The sequence below is a fragment of the Macadamia integrifolia genome, chromosome 14 (genome assembly GCF_013358625.1).
Source record: "Macadamia integrifolia cultivar HAES 741 chromosome 14, SCU_Mint_v3, whole genome shotgun sequence".
Taxonomy (NCBI): domain Eukaryota; kingdom Viridiplantae; phylum Streptophyta; class Magnoliopsida; order Proteales; family Proteaceae; genus Macadamia; species Macadamia integrifolia.
Genome location: NC_056570.1, coordinates 30,541,882 through 30,564,636, shown reverse-complemented (window position 1 = coordinate 30,564,636; position 22,755 = coordinate 30,541,882). Strand labels below are relative to the sequence as shown.

Below are 22,755 nucleotides of genomic sequence, written 5' to 3'. Positions count from 1 at the left end.
CATTGATGGGTGCTCCCTTAGAAATCCAGGAAGCTCAGGAGCTAGTGGGATTTTTAAGGATGACTATGTCAGGCCCTTGAAGTGTGCTCGCATTATGAGAGAGTTGAGATGAATTTTATGGCAGAATCTGCTGCATTCTTTCATGGTTTAAACCATGCTCAGGATTTGGTGATGGAGAGCAATTTGATAAACATATCTCAACCGTATAGATTACTATAAGAGTTTTCATCCAAAAATATACATTTTTTATGAGACACAAAAATCATACAAGAGGGTATTTGATCAAATTTGGCTTCAGAATTTAATAGATGACCAATCTTTGCCCTTGATCATTCTATTACCTGGGAAAAAAATTAAATTGACAACTAAATGTTTCCTCACCTTTCATCCAAAATATCAATGAATTTTTCAACATGTAAAGTCTAATTACCATATTTAGAATATTATTAAATTAATTACACAAATTTTCTTGGTAATGATAATATAACTTTTTATTTCATTTATGCTCTAAATTTCATCACACCATTTCACTTCTAAACAAATGGGGTCTCAGTAAAATTTCGACTTCAATTAAAATCTTTCACCCAAAAAATAAAAATAAAAGACATTTAGTGAATCTTCAGTCCAGAAATGCCAATACTGACCTTATGATCTTTCAATTCTAAATAAAGACCATATAATCTAATCAAATGTAAAAGATAATTCTGACTTGTTTCTAATCGTCCTGAACCCCAATTTTACGGGGGTTTGATGCTTGATATTCCAGGTTGTTTCTGCCAAGCTATAGCTAAACTCATTACAGTGCAAACTTTAAAAAAGATTGGTCCCCGACCCATTATATACACAAAAACTAAAAATGCCCAAGGGTTCCTCTAGGTAGGTATAATTGTATCAACATCTCCAGCGGCAGATGGATCTCTACTGTTACATACGTTTCTGTCAAATGCGCCTGTCACACTTCTCATGCAAAATTTGGACACCTTTCTTATGCAAACAAGTTAATCCAGTATGAATAGCTGTTTTAAGTGAACACTGGCAACATACATCTTCAACAATGTATATGCCCACTTGTATATGGTGAGCAAAACATCCAAGCAGATCATGCCTCAGTCAGTTTTAGTCGAGGGACGATATTCATTGACTGGAGTTCCTGCAAAGTATAAGATCGAAACTGTTTTCATAAATTAAAAAAAAAAAAAAAAAAAAAAAAAAAGGATATTTTGACAATGACCAAACACAGTAGGCAAAACAATAAAACCTCCACTCCAACTGGAAGGGCGCGGTTTTCCTTTAGTTTCATAGAAACTTCAGAATTCAAGCTGGAAAAGTAAAGGCAACCGCAACTTACAGAGCTTCAAAACAAAGAGTACTAGAGACAAAACAATAAAACCTCCACTCCAACTGGAAGGGCGCGGTTTTCCTTTAGTTTCATAGAAACTTCAGAATTCAAGCCGGAAAAGTAAAGGCAACCGCAACTTACAGAGCTTCAAAACAAAGAGTACTAGAGACAAACCATTTCATAAATGCTAACAAAATCTATACTCATGCATCCAAAAAAATAAAGAAACAAAATCTATTCTCCATGGACGTACCCAGTGCACAAGGCTCCCGCATGTGCGACCAGGGGGTGAGAACTTAAGAGGACTTGATTCAAAAAACAAAATCTATACTCCAGGATTCAAAATTTATAAAAAGTCTAACACTAAAGCAAGTACTCACCTTAGACACAAACCTAAACTCTACAACTCAACATAACTCACAATAGAAACATTCCCCCTATCATGAGTAACCTTTAATAGGGAGCAATGGGTTGTTGACCAATATGAATCTCAAGTAGGCTCTTACAAGTGGATGAGCTCCATTAGAGTTTAAAGCAAAACTGTCCAATATCCAACAAGTTCACCAATTTTTCTGATTTGTATTAAAAAATTGCCGCAAATAATCTTCAATAAGAACATTGAACCAATTAGTTGAGCCATCTGTCTGGGGCTGGCCACTTGATGAAAAGTCTAGCTGAGACCCCAAGAGTGAATATCTCATGCCAAAACTTTCATGTGAATCCAAAATCTCACTTAAAATATTATGAGGAATACCCTAATATTTCACCACATTCTTCAGAAACAGATAGACTGCCTCCTCTAGTCAGCAGTGTGCGGGAGCTGGAATGGAAGTTGCGTACTTTGAGAATCTGTCTACCACCACCAACACCGATCCTTAATCCCCCACTTTGGCAAGGCATAAATGAAGTCAAGAGAGACACTTTCCCATAGTCTTTGGGGGTGTCACCAATGGTTCAAGTAGACACAAGGGCTTGTCTCCCAACTTTGTCTTGTTGACACACACGGAAAATCATCACATACTCCACATTGCATGTGAGGACAATAGCAACCTCTCCATAGAAAAGCAAATGTGCACAGCCAATCTGGATGCCCTGCCTATGGAGTGTGATGACAATCATGACATTCTCTAATCAACTCCTTCCTCAAATTTCCTGAATGTGGGACATAGAGACGGTTGCCTTTAGTGTAGAGGAGCTCATCTCTACTCCAAACTCCAAAGTGTTTGGTCCTCCCAGCTTCTTGTTGAATTGCTGCAAGCTGAGTCTTGCAGCTAAGGGCATCAGCAACATTGTTTATCTGGCTAGTCTTGTACTCCAGGCACAAGTCAAACTTTGATAAGAACACTTCCCAAAGAGCTCGCTTGTGAGAATTAATTTTGGATCATAAAGTAAGATAATAACACATAATCTGCATTCACTATAAAAGGGGACCCAAGTAAGTAGTGACTCCACACCACCCGAAGGGCATTACCAAGAACTTAGAAGCTCTATATCTTGTGACACAAGTAGTCTTTGGTAGGGAGTCTCGGTCGGGCCTAACTGGGTCTGGTGGTGTGAAATCCTTGCACCGTGAACGCTCGTTTACTTAAACGGGCCTAGATTTGGGGGGCATGGTACTGTTTGTAATCAGGCCGGTCGGTGTCGGGCTTTAATCGGACTCCTTAAATGGGCTATGGACCTATTTAATTCTAAATGGGCTCTAAACGTGCCTACCCTAAAATCCTTTTTTAAACGGATTAAATGCCCTTCCAGTTTTAAAACTACTAGAGGATAACATTCACAATTCCAGAACCAAGGAAATCATGTCTTTAACAATTGAATGTCCCATTTAGCAATATCCAAGGGAATTATATATATATATATATATATCCAAGGGAATCATGTCTTTAAAATGTAATCTAAGTTGCAAGAATTATACTCTTTTTAACAATTGAATGTCCCATTTAGAATGTGGATATTTTAGTCCTATATATTCTTTACTCATATTTTGTTGTATTAGTGGCAAAATAGGTATTTAGGAATTTTTTAAGGGGGTCGGGCCGGTCAAGCTAAATGAGTCAGTTCTAGCAGGCTTCTTAAGTGAGTCGGGTCGGTCGTGCAGCTGACGAGCTAGTGGCCTACACCGTGAATGCCCGTTTATTAAACGGGCCGGGCTGAAGCCCGACACATTTATTAAACAGGCTGGTTCAGGTCGGGTCTTAAGCGAGTCGAGCTCGGTCGGGCCTACCGGTGCGGGCTCAGGATTGACACCCATAGTCTTTGGTACGTCACCCTCTACAAGGCGAACTTGGTGATATCTTGACCTCACATTTGGTTTGGAGAGTATTTCATATCTCCAATTTCTTCAAACAAGATGGAAGTCGATGGTATAGAACATTTATTGATGTAGATCCCCAAAATGGGCTACACGATCGCAGGAGGAAGGTTCAGCCCAAGTAGCCATCGAACCAGCCTTAAGGCTGAGTTCGATCTAACTCTAATAAAGGCCCATCGGCCCAGTATAGGAAGCTTTAATTAGCTATTATTTGTTTCCTAGTTTAGAAGTTATAGTTAGTTTCTAATTTGTCTTAGTTTCCTAATTGGAGTCCAACTCCTAATTTGAATCCAACTGCTGTTATTGTAGCTTCAGTCCTCTATTTAAAGAGGATTGCTGTAGACATAAATCAGATTTTAATGAATAAAGATTATTTCAATTTACTTGCTATTAACAGCTGGGATAGTTGTGGGTGAGATGCCCAGGCTGAGTTAGCCACTCCCACCCACCTCTATCTTATTGAATCTCTTCTTTCTTTATCTTTTCTGTTCTCTATTATTGATGGCTGTGAGAATCAAGTGAGTGAGTCATTCAGACCTATTTAAGCGCATCATCCAGAATCGATTTCAGCAGGAAGCTAGGGTTTTGAAGCTTCATCGTTTGGCCATATTTCTCAGTTCTGAAATCTGATCAGAAACCCCAAAAAAGGGTTTTATTCCAGCCTCCAAGAGGACCACTCGATCCAAACTTGGTGGTCATTTGAAGTGTGTTGCTTCTGTTGTTGAAGAATCTCCTAATTCCTGTGTTGAGGGACCTGAAATCAAGAAAGTGTTGATCTTCCAAACCAACCAGCAGAATCTAAGATAGTTCAGGGTTTTATTCAGCACCCCAACCCTTCAGTTCGATCCAAGTTTGGCCCCATTCTGAGCCCTCCTCATCCAGCCGTAGGTACCCTAGTGCTGCCCTAGCCGCAGGCCTAGTTCTGTCTAGGGTTTTGGTTTCTGGTACCTTTTTCTGTTGATGGTTTATTCTCTGCTGTCTTAAGAAATTCTTGGAATATTTTCCGGTTCGTGATTCCCTTGTTTGCTACTATTATTTCTGGATTCTGTTAAGACTGATTCGAGGATAGATCTGAATTGGTTTGGGCTTTAACATATTGGGAGTTTTTTGCCTAGTGTAACCTACTTCTACATTAAGTGGTATCAGAGCTATGGCTGAAGAGAGCTCCAATCAATATTCATTGGAGGATGTGATGAAAACCCTCCAACAATTGAACACAAGGGTGGACACTATGGACCAAAAGTTTGAGGCATTGAAGGAGACTACTGCTGCCCAATCTAAGGCGCAGCCTACAGTAAATAACAATCCTAATGTGCCAAGAAGGTTTCCATTCCCTGTTTGAAGAAATGATTCAGCCCATACGTATAGTGGAGGTGAAGAGTTTGATGAACATGAAGGAACCCAATTTCACCATGATGACACATAAGGTGAAGTTGGACTTGAAGGAGAATAATAGAAAACATGACCCTCTCCACTTCCATGACTGGCTAAATGCATTAGATGACTATTTCTGACGGTACCGCATGTCCCAAGAAAGGAAGGTCTAACTTGTTATCACAAAGCTTACAGGTGGTGCTAAGGATTGAGAAATACCTCCCCCCAACATACCGACACCATCTCTATAACATGCTCAAGACTCTTCGACAAGGTACCATGATTGTAGAGGAGTATATTGATAAGTTTAATAATTTACTCTCAAAGACAAGTGCTTATCACGAGGATGAAGAACTGCTTATATCCCGATTCAAGTTGGGACTATGACAATATCCGTGATAAGATTGGTGTGGTGGAACTTTCATCATTGAATGCATTTATTGAAAAATCCTTAGAGGCAAAAGATTTGATTAAATCAGCCCCTAGAAGGTATAATCAGCCCACTGAAAGTAAGAGGCCTTCTGCACCAAACAAACCTAGTGGATTCCCTTCCCGAGCTCCAAAAGTCACAGGATAAGGGTAAGAGTCCTATGGTTGGGGGAGAGGCAGCGGCTTTGAAGTGCGTCAACTGTGGTGGTACCGGACACTATGCTAAATTCTGTCTTAAACGTCGAAGATCGCATTCAATCATCATGACAATTGAATCCAATCCGGACATGCAAGTCAATGAACCCCAAGATGATGATTGGGCTGTGAATGTCATGGTTGAAGGAATGGTAGATGAATATGAAGCTGAATATGCACAAGAAGATGATGATCCATATGCTACTATTCATGTAGTCAAAAAAATTCTGGTGGCTGAAGAAAAGGAGAAGATTGGAGGAGGCACAATATCTTCTATACTTTGATGTCTAGTGGACCTCACAAGGTTCAAGTGACTGTAGACAGCAGGAGTAGTGTGAATGTAGTGTCTCAAGCTTTTGTGATTGACGAAAAGCTCAAGACCGAACCCCACCCACAACCCTATAAGGTGTCACTTCTAGACAACACCACCATGGTTGTAAATCAGTGATGTTCGGTGCCATTGACGGTTTAGGAACATGAGAGAATGTGTGGTGTGATGTCATTCCAATGGTGCTAACTGATGTGTTGCTCGGAAGACCGTGGCTATATGACAATAATGTCTTGGTTGGTGTTACCAAGAACCAATGTTTCTTCAATCATAAAGGCAAGCCACTTACATTAAATCCACTCAACATACCTCATGTGAAAGCTAAATTGAGGGTTGCCTAGGTATGAAGACAACATGTTTTGAAGAATCTTGGAAAGATCCCTTCCAAAGAAACTACTAAACCAAAGAAACAACCATACAAAACAAACACCAACAAGAAACACATGATGAACAAGAAGTTGTGTGTGCTGCCCTATAGAGAGTTCTTGGCTACAAGTGAAGAAACTGGACTGATCTTAACCCTAGTCACAAAGGAAGCTGAACCGGTAAAAGAGGTAACACATTCTCAACCCATCAGAGATTTTCTAGCCGATTTTTCAGATTTGGTGCCCGATGAGCTGCTGGATGAGCTACCACCCATTAGGGATATACAACATGCTATTGATCTAGTGCCTGGATCAATACTACCAAATCTGCCCACTTAGCGTCTCAGCCCCACTGAGCTGCCGAACTCAAGAGATAAGTGGATGACCTATTGGGATTTCTATTAGAAAGCATGAGTCTGTGTGCCGTACCAGCCCTATTGACACCTAAGAAGGATGGATCATGTCGTATGTCTACTGATAGTCGTGCCATCAACAAGATCACGGTAAAGTACAGATTTTCCATTCCCCATTTGGATGATATGTTGGACATGTTAACAGGGGCCACTATCTTTTCAAAGATCGATCTACGAAGTGGGTATCATCAAATTCGGATCCGCCCTGGAATGAATAGAAGAAAACATTCAAGACAAAGGAAGGGGTTATACGAATGAAAGGTTATGCCTTTTGGCCTTACCAATACGCCTAGTACCTTCATGTGTTACACCCCTTTATTGGCAAGCTCCTTGTGGTATACTTTGATGACATATTAATTTACAGCAAGGCACAAGATGAGCATCTTGAACAGTTGAAGAATGTGATGAGGGTGCTAAGGGAAGAGAAGATCTACATCAATTTGAAGAAGTGGTCCTATATGCTGCCCAAGGTTGTATTTCTTGGCTTTATTGTGTCCTCTCAAAGTATAGAAGCTGATTGCAAGAAGGTTAAGAGCATGGTAGATTGGCCTATTCCTATGACTATGTGGAGGTTCGAAGTTTTCACGTCCTTGCCTCGTTCTATAGACGGTTCATATTATGGCACCTATCACAGTGCATGAAAGGAGAAAAATCGCTATGCCAATGGACCCCGGCTGCCACTAAAGCATTCAACTTAATCAAACCATAGTTGTCATGGCGTCGCCTAGGAGTCGCCAAGGCGGAAATTTGGCATCCTGGCGGAAAAAGAAGTTCATGGCAGTGCTACGATTTACGTGACTCACAAATGGCGGTCGTCATTGGCTGATAGGAGTCGTGATGGCACCACCACGGACACCAGGTCACGCCTGATTCACTAGGCGGTCGATTTTTTGTAAAATGCAGGGTGATTTTGATAGGGTGATGTTGATTTTTGATGATTTGATGTTGCTTAATGTTGGTTTTATATGTTATAGGGTATATATTGTAGGCTTGTAGCATGTTAAATAACTTAGAAAATAGGAGAAATAAAAAAGTAGCATACTAAATAACTTTAGAAAATAGGGAAAATAAAAAATAACACATGGGCGATTTTACCGCCATGGCAATGCCATAATGGGCGATTCATCGCCAAATCAATTAGCCCACCCCTCCACCGCCTTGGATCGATTTGACGCCGTGGCAACAATGGATCAAACAAAAGATGACGGAAGCCCCGGTGCTTAGGCTGCCTAATTTTGATCTCATGTTTGAAGTGGCTACCGATGCTTACATGTTGGAATTGCTCCCTACTTTGAAGATTAACAATGTCTTCAATGTTGCTTATCTTACACTTAATGTTGGCCATCATTCTAATGACAAAGATACGGAGCATGCATTGTTGTAAAGGTTACTACTCATTCCTAGTCAAGTGGAATGAGACTTCCCCAATTTATGATCCCTAGGGATGACATTATTGAAGACGTTCATGACAATAAGTTCACTACTGTTCGTGGTCAAAGATACGGAGCATGCATTGTTGTAAAGGTTACTACTCATTCCTAGTCAAGTGGAATGAGACTTCCCCAATTTATGATCCCTAGGGATGACATTATTGAAGACGTTCATGGACAACCTCAGAAAGATTGTACTTGGATCAATGCCGATGATTTTCAGCGTTTTGATATGGATCTCTACGAGCGCTATATGTCCATCCATTCTTCGGAGACGAATGATAGTTGACAATGCAATCTAATGTAGATCCCCATCATGGGCTACACTATCGCAGGAGGAAGGTCCAGCCCAAGTAGCCATTGAACAGCCTTAAGGCTGAATTCGATCCAACTCTAATAAAGGCCCATCAGCCCAGTTTAGAAGGCCCATCGGACCAATATAGGAAGCTTTAATTAGCCCTTATTTGTTTCCTAATTTAGAAGTTAACAGTTAGTCTCTAATTTGTCTTAGTTTCCTAATTGGAGTCCTAACTCCTAATTGGAATCCAACTGCTATTATTGTAGCTTCAATCCTCTATTTAAAGAGGATTGTTGTAGACACAAATCAGATTTGAACGAATAAAGATTATTGCAGTTTACTTGCTATTAACAGCTGGGATAGCTGCGGGTGAGATGCCCAGGCTGAGATAGCCACTCCCACCCACCTCCATCTTATTGAATCTCTTCTTTCTTTATCTTTTCTGTTCTCTATTATTGATTGCTGTGAGAATCAACTGAGCGAGTCATTCAGACCTATTTGAGGGCATAATCCAGAATCGATTTCAGCAGGAAGCTAGGGTTTTGAAGCTTCATCGATTGGCCATATTTCTCAGTTCTGAAATCTGATCAGAAAACCCTTTTACGGTTTTATTCCAGCCTCCAAGAGGACCACTCAATCCAAGCTTGGTGGTCTTTTGAAGTGTGTTGCTGGTGTTCTTGAAGAATTTCCTAATTCCAGTGTTGAAGGACCTGAAATCAAGGAAGTGTTGATCTTCCAAACCAACCAGAAAAATCGGAAGATATTTTAGGGTTTTGTTCAACACCCTAACCCTTCAGTTCGATCCAAGTTTGGCCCCATTCTGAGCCTTCCTCATCCAGCCGCAGGCCTAGTTCTGTCTAGGGTTTTGGTTTCTGCTACCTTTTTCTGTTACTGATTTATTCTCCGCTGTCTTAAGAAATTCTTGGAATATTTTCTGGTTCGTGATTCCCTTGTTTGCTACTACTATTTCGGGATTTTGTTAAGACTGATTCGAGGGTAGAACGGAATTGGTTTGAGCTTTAACATATTGGGAGTTTGTTGCCTAGTGTAACCTACTTCTTCTACATTATTTCTTCCAAATGGACACTTTGTTGAGAGCCCTGTAATGAACACACCCTTAGGCCCCAATCATGTTTGCGTTAGAAAAGCAACGGGAACCGTAAAGAGCTTTGGAGGGTCGAACTAAGGCCTAATTCCAATTTACCCATCCTATTGTGCTTGAAGCTCAACCAATTCAGATAACATCTGGTAGGAGCTTTTATAGGTGGCCTGGATCTAGGAAGGAGCTAAATCTCATGGTTTATGGCCCTTCGAGGGGGAAGGCACCTCGGCAACTTGACAGGTATAACATCCTCGAGCTCCTTTATGATGACATAGACTTCCTTAAGCACTGGATCAGTGGTTAACTCATTGGTCTCAACCTTCAAGGCAAACAGGTAGGCAATCTCCCCCCTCTTTCAACCATTTTATAGATTTTTTTTCTTTTCATATGTATGAGAAATGTTACTGATAAAAGAAAAGAAAGATAAGAGGCAATGTTTGATAAAGATAACAATGACCTATTGAGAGAACAAGAAAGACAACTGAACTTGCTATCTATCTAAAGGTTACCGACATGCATTAGCAAGTTCTTTAATCGACTTTCTATCACTCAAAACCTCTGCAGGTGACTATTGCCACTTAAGTTCAACATAAAAGGTGGTAGCTACCATAATAAATTGAAACTAAAAGTAGGAACGTGGATGCTGGAGATATGCATAAGTAACCATTCTCTACATACGTCCACAAAATGTGTGATTAGTTATGTATGGACAGTTAGTTTAAGAACTGTCAAAACTAACCTGGAACAAGAGCTTGCAAGCATATGGCAGTTTCATGGCAGAGATATTATCCCCATTTTTGCAAGTGGAACAGATGCCAGTTCTCAGCTTATGGTTGTAGTAACCCAACAATCCACAAACCCTGCAAACCTGTGAACCAGAGTGGGAGGAAGGAAGAAGATTTAAGTACTAAGAAAATAAAACACCATATTTGAAAATTTTAATTCACAAACACATGTTACAGTCTGATGTTTACTCAGCTCCATGCTAAAGTTGAAGTGAACAACCATTGTTTGCGAACTCTGTTTAAAAAAAGCAATATGTCCCCTATTTAGGGGCACAAGTCCTTATTAATTTGTGGGAAATAGGAGCAGTTTATGCATTTACATTGACTTGAGAACAGAAGAATGCTTCTTCTTTGGTTAAAGTCCTCACTGCTCACTTGGGTGGATTTTTTCTGTCTGGTTTTGTAGAGCTTTACATATTCTACGGCAGCGGTTATAAGCTGCTCAGGCAGCTTTTGGTTATGGTTTTTGAAAACCGTTTTTTTTTATAAGCAGAGAAATGTGAGGGATGCAAAAACAAAATTTGGTTATAGTCCATCTTTAGACATTCTGGTGACAAAAAATTAGAAAAACAAGAAAATTTTGAAACAGAAAAATGTAATTTTTGGAAACAGTTTTTTGTTTCGTTGTCTGCTTTTGTGGCAGTGGCAATATCCATGTCAGATATGTGGGCATATTATGGTAACTGCATTTCAAAACACAAATAGCACATGAACAGTTAGTACTTACCATAGAGGCTGATCGGAAGTCAGAAGCAGGTCAGAGTGTGGGATCATGGGACAAACCTTTACGGTTGCTGGAGCGAGCTCAAGTGAATCGACTCTCTCTCTCTCTCTCTCTCTCTCTCTCTCTCTCTCTCACCAATTCTAATGCTGCATTTGCAAGAATGCATTCAAGAAATCATATCAACTGCAGCCCTAATTTCAAAAAGTCCACCATACAAATCCAAATGCTTTCGAAGTATAGTTTGCATAGTTCATTCTCTTTAACTATGTTTTAGAATTGAGTTCTCCAGTGGGTGGGGTGCACAGGACCCACAAACTGTTAAGGTTGAGAAGATGAGATGACACATGTACGTTATATAATAATCGGTTCAGATGTTAAAGATCATGGGTGGAAAACTAAGGCTATGTTTGATATGCTTTCTTGGAATGCATTTTCGACCTAGAATGCATTCCATGAATGCATACCAAACGCAGCCTAAGCTAACCACACCCCTTTCCTACCAACTTTCTCTCATCTTTTTTGCATTGCACTTTGGATCTATTGCAGTGTTTACAGCATTCAAGGCTGTTGTTGGGAGGAAATTATGATCATACAAGTAGCACATTTAAGTATTTTTGAGTGCTTCTCCTTCAGGATGGATCTTCCAGCTCAACGATGGGATGTATTTTTATAGGCATTTTATTTGACCATCCTAACTTGGCATTGGTTATCCCTAGACCTTAGGTCATGGCTCTGCTATGATGACTATAGGTGTTTCCAAGAATATTGATTGTTTTCCCAATATTATTCATCTTTTGAACCAAAAAAAAAAAAACCCCCAATTCTCAATATAATTTAAGTATTCTTTCAAAATCTTTGTGCTACCCTAAAATAGGCCAAATCAATAGACCTATCTCAATATACTTTTTGAATCTCTCCCCTCTTCCTTCCTTTGGAAAAGCTCTAATTCCTCTAAATTCCTCCACCCCTTAAGCTGGGACAAAGTTTGTCTTCCAAAATTTGAGGATGGCCTGGGTCATAAGATATAAAATATTAATTCTGCCAGCATCCTCAAGCTCATTTTGAAGATTGACTCCATAAAATAACATCTGGGTCTCTTGGGTCTACTCCTCCCCCCTTAAGAATGACTCCCTCTGGACTGCTTCCCCCTCTCCAGATACCTCTTGGATTTGGCATAACATTCTCACCAAAAGATCCTTAGCACTTTAGTGCTATCTCCTATCCTATTGGGAATGGATCATCCACCTCTCTGTGGTTAGATCATTGGCACCCTTCATACATCCTCCTTTCTTTGATCTCTCCCCGTGCCCTCTATTACTCGGGGTCCCCAGATCTGCCTCAGTTGCCTCCATCTCTCAGGGTGTCTGGCCCCCTCCTTCCTTCCTCGCCCCTCTGGCTAATCTTTGGTCCTCCCTCCCACCCATTCCCCCTAGCCATTGGAGAAGAGAGGATAAGATTTCTTAGCTTCCCTCTCCATCGAATATGTTCATTTTTGCCTCTACTTGGAACCATATTCATACATCAGGCTCCCCTATCCCCTAGTGCAATACAATCTAGTTTAAAGGCCATATCCCTCGCCACAGCTTCACTGCTTGGCTAATTCTCTCCAACTACCTTCCTATGCAGTCTTTCCTCGTCTATTGACATATTCCAGTTTCCCCCTATTGTTGTCTCTGCTGGAACGGTGTTGAAGCTTGCCTCTTTTCTTCCTCTGTCTGGAAAAGGGTCATTAGCAGATGTTGGCCATCCCACAGAAGTATTCTCCCCTTGAGTAGAGAAAGAATCTGGATTGATATGACTTTTGGTGGTTCCTCCAAATTGTGACACGGTAGGGAAATTGGCCTTCTGTGCTACCATTAACCATCTCTGAATGGAGCGCAATCTCCATAGATGGATCCAACTCTCGCTCCTTTGAAAAATTTTGGAAAGCCATCTATTTTGACGTAAGCTCCAAATTTGGATGCATCTGTCACCATAGGATTATTGACTTCCCAAGGAAAAGGTTCATTGTTGTCTCAAGGGGTCTTCCGCTTTCTACCCTATCCCCCTCCACTAGATATCACCCCTTTTTCAGTTTTTTCTGACATCCCTTTGGGTAAGGCTTTTGGGATGTGTCCCCTGCCCACCCCACTTCTTTCCTCCCTCCCGGTATATTCTTTCCTCTGCTTCGAAAGGAATTTTTTTACTCATCCAAAAAACGAAAAAAAAACTCAACTTACTTGAGTTGTTTTTGGTAGGAAAGGCTGCTAGAATTGGTCACATCTAGGTGAGTTAGTCTATAAGGCCACAGTCCAATTTATGATCTGCGATTCAGTCCCAAGTTTAAATTTTCAACGGTTTTTTTCTCTTTTTTTTTTTCTTTTTTTTTTTTTTGGGGGGGGTTGTGGGGGGGGGTGGGGGTCTTCAGCTTCAGAGCATTGGCTCAGCTCTTATCGATTCAATAATACTGTAGCATTCTGAGTGTGATCTAGCCTATATGCATATACACCGGAATAGGAAAAAGATTTCATAGTTGTCTACTTGTCTTAATACCTGAACTTCAAATGGGTCACTAGAAATCATTAGGCGTTCAAAAATCAGCATACTAGCACCATAAGCAATCAAGCAATCACGTTCCATTTCTCCAAGTCGTAATCCTGAAAAGTTTCAAAAATTAAAACACAAGAGCACATGTTTAATAATAAAAAAAGTAGTAGCTAAAATATTATATTTAAGTATGCAGTACCTCCTTCACGACTTCTTCCTTCAGTAGGTTGTCTGGTTAGCATGACACGGGGTCCTCTAGCACGGGCATGGATCTTATCTACAACCTAATTCCAAAGAAATCAAGGGATATGATGAACATCATATGATTTCGCAAGTGCGCATGAAAAGCATGATGTGATCCCGGATTCAAAAACTACTTTCGGAATTGCTATGGACCCACTAGGATGCAACACAACTCAAATAGTAGAGGGAATGCAGTTCTATAATTAAATAAAAATTAAAGATGTGTATAAGGATTCGATGACTAGTGTGACAACCGTGAGAGTGCAAGGAAGTGAATTACCAGTTAATTAAACATCCCTCGCGTTGATCTGACCTCCGTCAACAGAATGTTAGTAAACAATCCCGATTGAGTTGATGGTATGTGAGCCGGAAAGGACTCAAATGGCTCAGCTAGCTTAGTGATACTATCTACCTAAAGGAAGGACTGCCAGGGCCGGCCCAACCCAAAAAGCTTGGCTTGCTTCATTAGTTGATCGACCCTCGTGCTTTCAATCCCCTGCTGCACGATAAACTCGAAAATGCTCTCCAAAGGGCAGCAAGATAGGGGTGCTTTGTTGTCACGTTGATCATGTTTTGGTTGACAAGCACAAAGGCTTCTTTAGAAGGGTTTCATTTTTCATTCAAGCATAAGTTTAGACCTAAACTAAGAAACTCTTCTACAATAATAAACAAACTTGGTTAAAAAATAACCATGTCTGATACCTCTAAACGTTGTCCGCAATCCACACATTGGGTTTTGCATCAAGGATCAGCTTTAAGCCCTTATTTGTTTGCACTTATCATGGATGATTTAACCGGGAACAGTCAAGATGAGGTTCCGTGGTGTATGCTATCTGTTAATGATATTGTTTTGAGCGTTGAGACAAAATTTGGGATTAATGCTAAGCTGGAGCCATGGAGATCAACCTTGGAATCTGGGGTATATGACGTGTAACTTTTGTCACACTATAATGGATAATGGATAATGAAATGGTGAAGAATGAAGAGAGAGAGGTACTGCAAAGTGATCATTTTAGGTATCCAAAATCAAATATAAATAAAGAAGGTGATATAGAGGATAATGTTTCACAGAGGATTAAAGTGGGATGAATGAAGTGGAGAGGCGCGTCCGGAGTATTGCGTGCCCGATGTATTCTTTTAAAACTTAAAGGAAGGTTCTATAAGACAGTAGTTCAACCGACTATGATGTACGGGTCAGAATGTTGGGCTGTTATAAAGTATCATATAGATGAACTATGTGTAGCAACGATGAGGATGTTGAGATGGATGTGCAGAAAAACTAGGAAGGATAAAGTGAGGAATGACCAATAGAGCTGATTAGGAGCTGCCCCGGTTCATGATATAATCTAAGAAAGTCGTTTAAGATGGTATGGCCATGTTCAATAAAGGCCTATGGATACACCAGTAAGAAAAAGTAATCTAATTCAGATTAAAGGAACTAAAAGAGCTAGGGGCAGGCCTAAGATGACCATAGGAGAAGTAGTGAAGAAAGACATGTATAATTTATGATGCAACCCATGTAAAGCACGTGACCACTCAAGCAAGATTCAAAATCCAGATCTCGACACACATTTCCCTAGGAAAAAATAACAAGGTCTGGCGAGATCTCCGAGATCTAGTATTTTTGCTTGATCATCTCGGTGGTTGGTTTCGGTGGCCATATTGTCTTTTTCGCCCCCCTAAAACTTGTCAATTCGCCTATTTTAGGCCTTCTAAACACAGTTAAAACCTTAGTTTTTTTTTTTAAATCAAACCCAAAATGGTACTTTGACTTCGGACCCTAGGTATGTAGTCTTCGAGCCCTTCACCCTAGGCTATATCACAATAAAAACAAAAACTATTATCCATGTTTTATGAGAAAAATGCTCTTAAGAAGAAAAGGATCTCCAAAGGTTGATGATGAAGTGATAATCACCAAGTGTTGAAGTTATAAATCTTCATTGTAGAGGAGAGATTTGGCAAGAAAACCCACCAAAATCTCACTTTTTCTTCACAACAAGGTGAGAGGTGAGAGATGTCGAGTTGAGAGTTGAAATTATGTATATATCCCACGTGACTTGGTCTAACTCGCCCAAGTCGAGTCGAGTCAAGACTGATATATTCACCGAGATCTCGACTGAGATATTGTACATTTTATATATCGCATGTGCTCTCGTCTCAATAAGCCAAAAAAAAAAAAAAAAGAGTTAATAATGAGATCTTGCTAAGATCTTGAACCATGCACTCAAGTGAAGGCCCAGCTTGACCAACCCACACAACTGGGGAGATCAACTCATATTCAAGCTAAAGCCCACAAGGTCTATGAAGTGCTCAAGCCCAAGTCTAGGAACTAGTCCACATAAGGCCGGCCCTTGACTAAGGCCAACTCAAGTCTAGCTCCAATTAGCCTTGGCCCAATTTTGCATGCTCCTCTTAGAAACTCTCCATGTAATGCCCCTAATTTTTGGAACCTTAGAATAGATATCTTTTTTATGTTATTTTCTAAGCTTTGTTAAATATTTAAAGTTAGGATTTATTTAATAACTTAATGAGTTAGCCTAATGGTTAGTACCTTGACTATCTAGAGGTCCTAGGTTCAAATCTTGTCAGTAGTAAATAAGAGAGTTTTATTTAATTGAATTCTTTTTCTTTTATTTTTAAAAGATTCTTTTCTTTTAAATTGTTGTGAACCCCACCCTACTTGGAGAGAACCGTGGGAGTGCAGGAGAGAGAGAAAGAGGCATGTGGGAGTAGAAGAGAGAACCGTGAGAGCGTAGGAGAGAGGAAAAGAAATAAGAGGAGAGAAAGAGATAAGAGGAAAAGAGAGACATAAGGGCGGAGAGATAGAATTCTAGGGGGAATAGGAGAAGAGGGATTGTGGGCTATAAAAGAAAGAAAGTTGAATCGTGAGAAAGAAAGGAAGGAAGAAAGAAAGAAAGAAAGAATGGGAGAGAGAGAAAGGAGGATTGTGGGATCGAGGAAGGGGAATTTTGTGCCTACTTCACTATTTTTCTGCTCACTCCAGGTAATGAAGCTTCCTCTTATCCTTAGTTTAAGTTGTTGGTTCTGTTGGTTTCTTCTTTTGGGACCCAACATGGGTCTCATCCGAAGTTTCAGTTCTTGGTTTCTTCTTTTGAGACCCAATATGAGATCCAAATCATATATTCAATTAGATTTGTGACCCAATATTTAGGGTTTTTGAGACCCTAATTGTTTTTAGGGCTTTGTTTTAGGATTTGGGTTTTCTTGGGAGGTTTTTCTTGGGACCCAATATAGGACCCATACCGTGTGACCCAAATCTAATATTCTACATATCAAGGTCTAGGATTCATTTCATAGGGACCAAATATAATATTCTTTTTCGGACCCAAATTAAGCTAATCAGATATTTTCTTGTTTCTTGGGACCCAAATCAATTTAAGACCTTTATTCTTTACTTGAAACCCATTATGGGACCCAAATCTTGGGCGAGATAGTAATTAATGTAGGGTATTACTAATTTCAGATTGGGACCTCCTGGACACTTGGGACTTAAAAACCCTAAATATTGGGACCTCCTAGAAGAGTTCCCCCTTGAAACCTTGAAGAGTTTCACTCTTTCCATAAAGAGTAGGAGCTTTCCCTATCCTTCTTGAATCCTATTAGAGTTGCATGATCCCTATCCTTCTTGAATCCTATTAGAGTTGCATGATCCCTGGTGCTGCAAACACATCTTAGAAGAGTTGAGTTTCAGCCCATATCAATTCTATAGCCATATGTTTATTTTCAGAATTCTGTCCTTGCTTGTGCACTGACTTCAAGACCCATTTCGAGTATGCTACACTGCTTTTTGGAGAAAATATTTGTCATCAAAGTTGTAGAGATATGATTCCTTGTTCAGTAGGTTTTGGAATCAGTTAATTCTAACCTGTATTGAGCAAGAAATCCTCATTTCACTGAGGTCACTCCGAACTGAAATTTCTGCACATCTTGTTCTTGTATATGAACTTGTGTTCCTTTCTTTTCACTTTTACTTTTCTTTTGCTATCTTTGATCGGATCCATGTAGCCAACCTCATTTAGTTGGGATAAAGCTAAATAGTTTACCGCCTCCTTGTCAGTGAAGCTTGGCTAACCGCCTTTCCCTCCTCCCATGCCACTTTCGATCTCCCCGGTATCTCAAACCACTCTCCCATTTCCCTCTTCGTTCAGCCCCATATCTCAGACCACTCTCCATTAGGGATTTCTCCTCTTGGTCAAGGATACCTAGGCCATCCCCATCACTGTCTCCCCTTCTCCCCTCATTGCCTTTTCCAAAAACCTCAAAAAATGTGAAAGTGGCACTCAAAGTCTGAAACTCCACCACCATTGGTAACATCTCTACTCAGGTCACCGCCTGTGAAGAGAAACTTGACCTCATCCAGTCAAGACATCAGAATGACCCTCTCAATTATTCCCTGGCCAATGAGGAAAAGCTCGCTGCTTTGGACCTTTCCTCCCTTCTGGCTCAGGAAGAATCTTTCCTCCGCCTAAAATCCAGGATCAAACACTAGAGCTTGGTGATTCTAATTCTGCCTACTTACATCGCTCCCTCAAATCCTGTACCAATTCCAACTCCATCCTTAAGCTCATCTCCCGCTCTGGCACGGAGCTCTCCTCTCCTAATGATATCAAGGCTGAAGTTGTCTCCTTCTTTGGTAATCTCTTTCATCCACCCCTCTCATTCTCCCCAACATCCTTAAGAAATTCATTCCCCATCATCTTTTGCCCTCCCTTCATGCCATCCCTTTGGATGATGAAATCCTTTCTGCTGTCCTCCAACACAAATCTAATAAAGCTCCTGGACCTGATGGCTTCATCATGGGCTTCTTCTCCACTTGTTGGCATATCATTCGCGATGATCTTCTCTTTGCATCCGTAGCTTCTTCCTCAACCCTTCCCAAATCTCCGGCATCAACCACTCTTTCCTTTGCCTCATCCCTAAGGAGGGTGCCCAAAGCATGTCCGACCTCAGACCCATCTCCCTCTACAATCTTCTCTACAAATTCATTGCTAAGATCCTCGCCAACCGAATCAAAAAGTAAGACTCCCTTGTCAGTCCAAATCAATCTGTCTTCATTACTGGAAGAAGCATCTCTGATAATATTATCCCATTCTTCTTCGGCCCTCCTGAAGATCGGCATTCATAAGGCGTTCAATTCTATCCGCTGGGATTTCATCTCCAAAGTCCTCCAAATGACCTTCCCCCCCTCCTTTGTCCACTGGATTCTCTCTTGCATCTCCACCCCTCGCTTCTCTGTGCTCCTCAATGATAGCCCTGCGGGCTACTTCTCTACTGTGGGCATTAGACAGGGGTGCCCACTCTCCCCCTTCCTCTTCTTTCCCTCGAAGTCCTCTCCTATTCGATCCAATCCTCCACTTGATCAACATCTCATCTCCCCCATTCCCAAATGTAAAGATCTCTTGCTTACCCACCTTGCTTTCGGAGATGATCTTATGATCTTCTCCAAAGCTGATCCGGCCTCCCATCACCAACATCATGGCCTCGCTTCACCTTTTCGAGTCCCTTTCAGGCTTGAAAATCAACCTCCTCAAGTCCAGCCTATTCCTTTCGGGTGTTTCTGATGTCCTCCAAGCTCAACTTCTAGCCATCTCTGGGTTCTCCCTGGGGACCATCCCTGTCAGATACCTTGGCCTCCCCCTTCTCTCCTGTCGATTCTCTTCCCATCATTGTGCCCCCATCATCAATACCATTAGGAAAATGCTTCAACTTTGGAAAGGCAAGCTCCTCTCTTATGTTGGCCGCCTTGTCCTTATCCAATCTGTCCTTCAATTCCTCTACCTTTACTGGTCTGGAACATTTCACCTCCTGGCATCCACCTCTAAAGCCATTGACTCTCTTTTCTATGCCTTCCTTTGGAAAGGCACTGATACCACCAGGTTCCTCCATCCAATGAGCTGGTCAAATGTTTGTTAGCCTAAGGCTGAAGGTGGTCTGGGCCTCAGCAAAATCAAGGATGTTAACTCCGCTGCTATTCTTAAGCTCATCTAGAAAATTGTCTCCAAGCAATGCAGTATTTGGGTCTCTTGGGTCTACTCCGTTCCTCTAAAAAATGATTCCCTTTGGACTGCTCCCCTTCCCTCTGATGCCTCCTGGATTTGGCATTCCATCCTTAACTCCATATCCATTGCCCTTGCTGCCATATCTTGCATTATTGGCGATAGCTCCTCCACCTTGCTCTGGTTTGACTCCTGACACCCTACGGTATCCTTCTTCCCCTAGACCCTCCCAAAATCGTCTCCTCCTCTGGTTCGATCATATCCGCCTTTGTGGCCTCCATCCTCTCCCCCAATGGTTGGTCCCCTCCATCTCTCCCTCCCCCTCTGGCGGATCTCTAGTCTTCCCTCCCTCCCATTCCCCTTGGTCACCGAGGATTGCAGGATTCTGTCAATTGGGTGCCCTCCTTCTCGGGCCATTTCTCCTCTGCCTCTGCCTAGAACTTTATCTGCTCCAAAGTCACTTTCATTCCTTGGCGCAATATCATCTAGTTTAAAGGGCACATCCCCCGCCATAGCTTCACCGCCTAGCGAGCCCTTTCCTACTGCCTCCCTACACAGTCTTTCCTCAATTTCAGTCACATCCGGGTCCCTACCTCCTGTTGTTTGTGTTGGAACGGTACTGAAGATGTTGACCATCTTTTCTTCTCCTGCCCCTTCTCTGCTTCCATCTAGAAAAAGGTCCTCCGCTCTTGCTGGCCCTTTACCTGCCCCATCCTCCCCGTTTCCTACAAATGGATCTGGGTAGACATGAACTATAGTGTCACCTCCATATGTGACATTGTTGGAAAGCTAGCCTTCTACGCCACCATCAAGGCATCAACCATCTCTAGATGGAAAGGAATCTTCGTAGATGGACCCCCAACTCCCGTTCATCAGAAGGGATTTGGAAAGCCATCTGCTTCGACGTTTCCTCCAAGCTCAGATCTCTCCGTCACCACTCGGTTTGCGACACCCCAAGGAACAGGTTTTTTCTTATCTCCCAGGGTCTTCCCTGCTCTATCATCTCCCCCCCCCCTCCAATTGATGTCTCCCCTAGTTAGATAGTTTTGGGGCGTCTTGCCCTCCCCCCTCTTCCCGAGGGTTTTGCTCCTTTTGCCCCCCCCCTTTTTTTTCTTTCCCTTTGTATATTCTTCTCCTTGGTAATGAATTATTTATTCATCGAAAAAAAAAAGGGCTAAATAGTTGTTAAAGCTAAAGAAATAAAATGAGGACTAAATTGGAAATAGATAGAATGGTGGAGGGGGTAATGCTGGAATATAAGATGAATAAGGATCCATTAGCAAAAGGAAAAAAGGACAGCAAATATGTAATTCGCCATTAAGATATTATTTCATAGAAGGAAGGGGGTCGTCATCTACCTCCATCCAAAGCAGGAGGCGGAAAACAACTGCGCTTCCAAGGACAGACCTCCATTGATATATCTCTATAGGCACTGACACTGGAACGGAGTGTTGACAATGAGTAGACCTTATGATGATTGAACCAACAATAACCTAGACTGAGGGGGAAGAGACCAGTCCAATCCTTGCAAATACTACCAGGCGGTAGTTACAGTTTCAGCAGTGATGCAAATCATGGTTCTCATGGTAGGAGGGTCTGTAGAAGGTGAAACCCCAGGATTAAGATCTCCTAGGATAGAGGGACTTATTACCACAATATTAGGCGAAATAGATCGTGTATGAAGGAGATCAGTCAAATTGCATGCGGGCTGCAACTATCACCCAGGACAGGGTACGGTAGAAGTAACAGAATATAGAAGACAGGAAGAAGGATAAGAGAAATAAAGAAGAAAGGAGAAGGCTTGTAGTCTGCATGCGTTATTGATAGTCATATGGTTTATGGCAGTCCACTTTTAATATGTAGCCGCAGAAGAGGGGAAAAGAGGTACCTACCAAATTTTCTGTTAGAAACTCAACAAGGAAAATTATACTCTAAATAGGAACCAGGTCCTGGAAAAATTCATGAGCAAGGATTTCCATCCGCAAGTCAACACATGTTGATGCTGCTGGCTGCTTCATGTGTTTAAATTCTAAACATGAAATCAAAAAAAAGGAATGGAAGAGGGAAAGATTGCCTGAAAAAATAAACACATCTATGAATCATAGTTGTCACAGTGTCACCTTGGTGTCTATGAAAATGCTTATATTATATTCTATGCCATGTTTCTTATATGTTAGTTTTCTCATATTAGGTCATTACTAGTATAATTATATCATATTGCATTGATATGGTTTCTATGTTGCATATAAGCATAACTATATAGAATAATCATTGCTATATTATATTATAGATAGCCATATATTGCACAATAGGGCGCCCTGTCACCCATCCAATGCCTTGGGTCACCCATTTCTCCTGAAAAATCAGAACTACAAAATTGACTAATGGAAGTGCCTCTACGGAAAGTTTTTAGGTTTGCCATCTCAGACACCTCTTATCCATTTCAATACCGACACATTTCCATGCTCATGTTATGTGACACATTATCAAGCATGTAGTGTTGTATCACCAGGGCATTATTTTCTCCTCCCGTTCTACTTCAATCTTCTAACCCAAATGTTTTTGGTTAACTGGTCATGTTTCTACCGTCAAGATAGATTTGAGCATAAATAAAATCCTGTAATCTGTATTGGCTTGTGGGCACTTAAACCAGCACTCAGAGTGGTGACTTTAATGAGCAATTGCTAGTGCTTAAACAATAGGAATCCAACTCCAACATTCTACTCAGAAAACTAAAAAGGATATTGGACTTGGATAATAGTCATTCAGATTGTAGAAAGCATGTCTTAAAAGTTTATCAAGCAGTCTGATTAATTAAATGAAAAAAAGATTGGAATTACTTTGTGATAATTGCCCTGAGCATTACAAAGTAA

General features: G+C 41.1%; 1 protein-coding gene across 2 annotated transcripts in view; it reads right to left on the bottom strand.

The window, feature by feature from the left end:
- Positions 1 to 547: 547 nt before the first annotated feature.
- The window catches only part of LOC122061948 (DNA-directed RNA polymerase III subunit 2), a 103,685-nt gene continuing 81,477 nt past the window's right edge, over positions 548 to 22,755 (bottom strand). Inside the window, exons 36-39 of one of the 2 annotated variants that reach the window (XM_042625540.1) lie at positions 13,822 to 13,906; positions 13,629 to 13,732; positions 10,327 to 10,455; positions 548 to 1,150 (exon numbers count right to left, since the gene is read on the bottom strand). In XM_042625540.1, coding sequence (XP_042481474.1) covers positions 1,100 to 1,150; positions 10,327 to 10,455; positions 13,629 to 13,732; positions 13,822 to 13,906 — 369 coding nt within the window. In that variant the 3' untranslated portion in view covers positions 548 to 1,099. Of the gene's footprint in view, positions 1,151 to 10,326; positions 10,456 to 13,628; positions 13,733 to 13,821; positions 13,907 to 22,755 lie in introns of those variants that run through there. The other variant, XR_006134758.1, reaches the window with a different exon arrangement.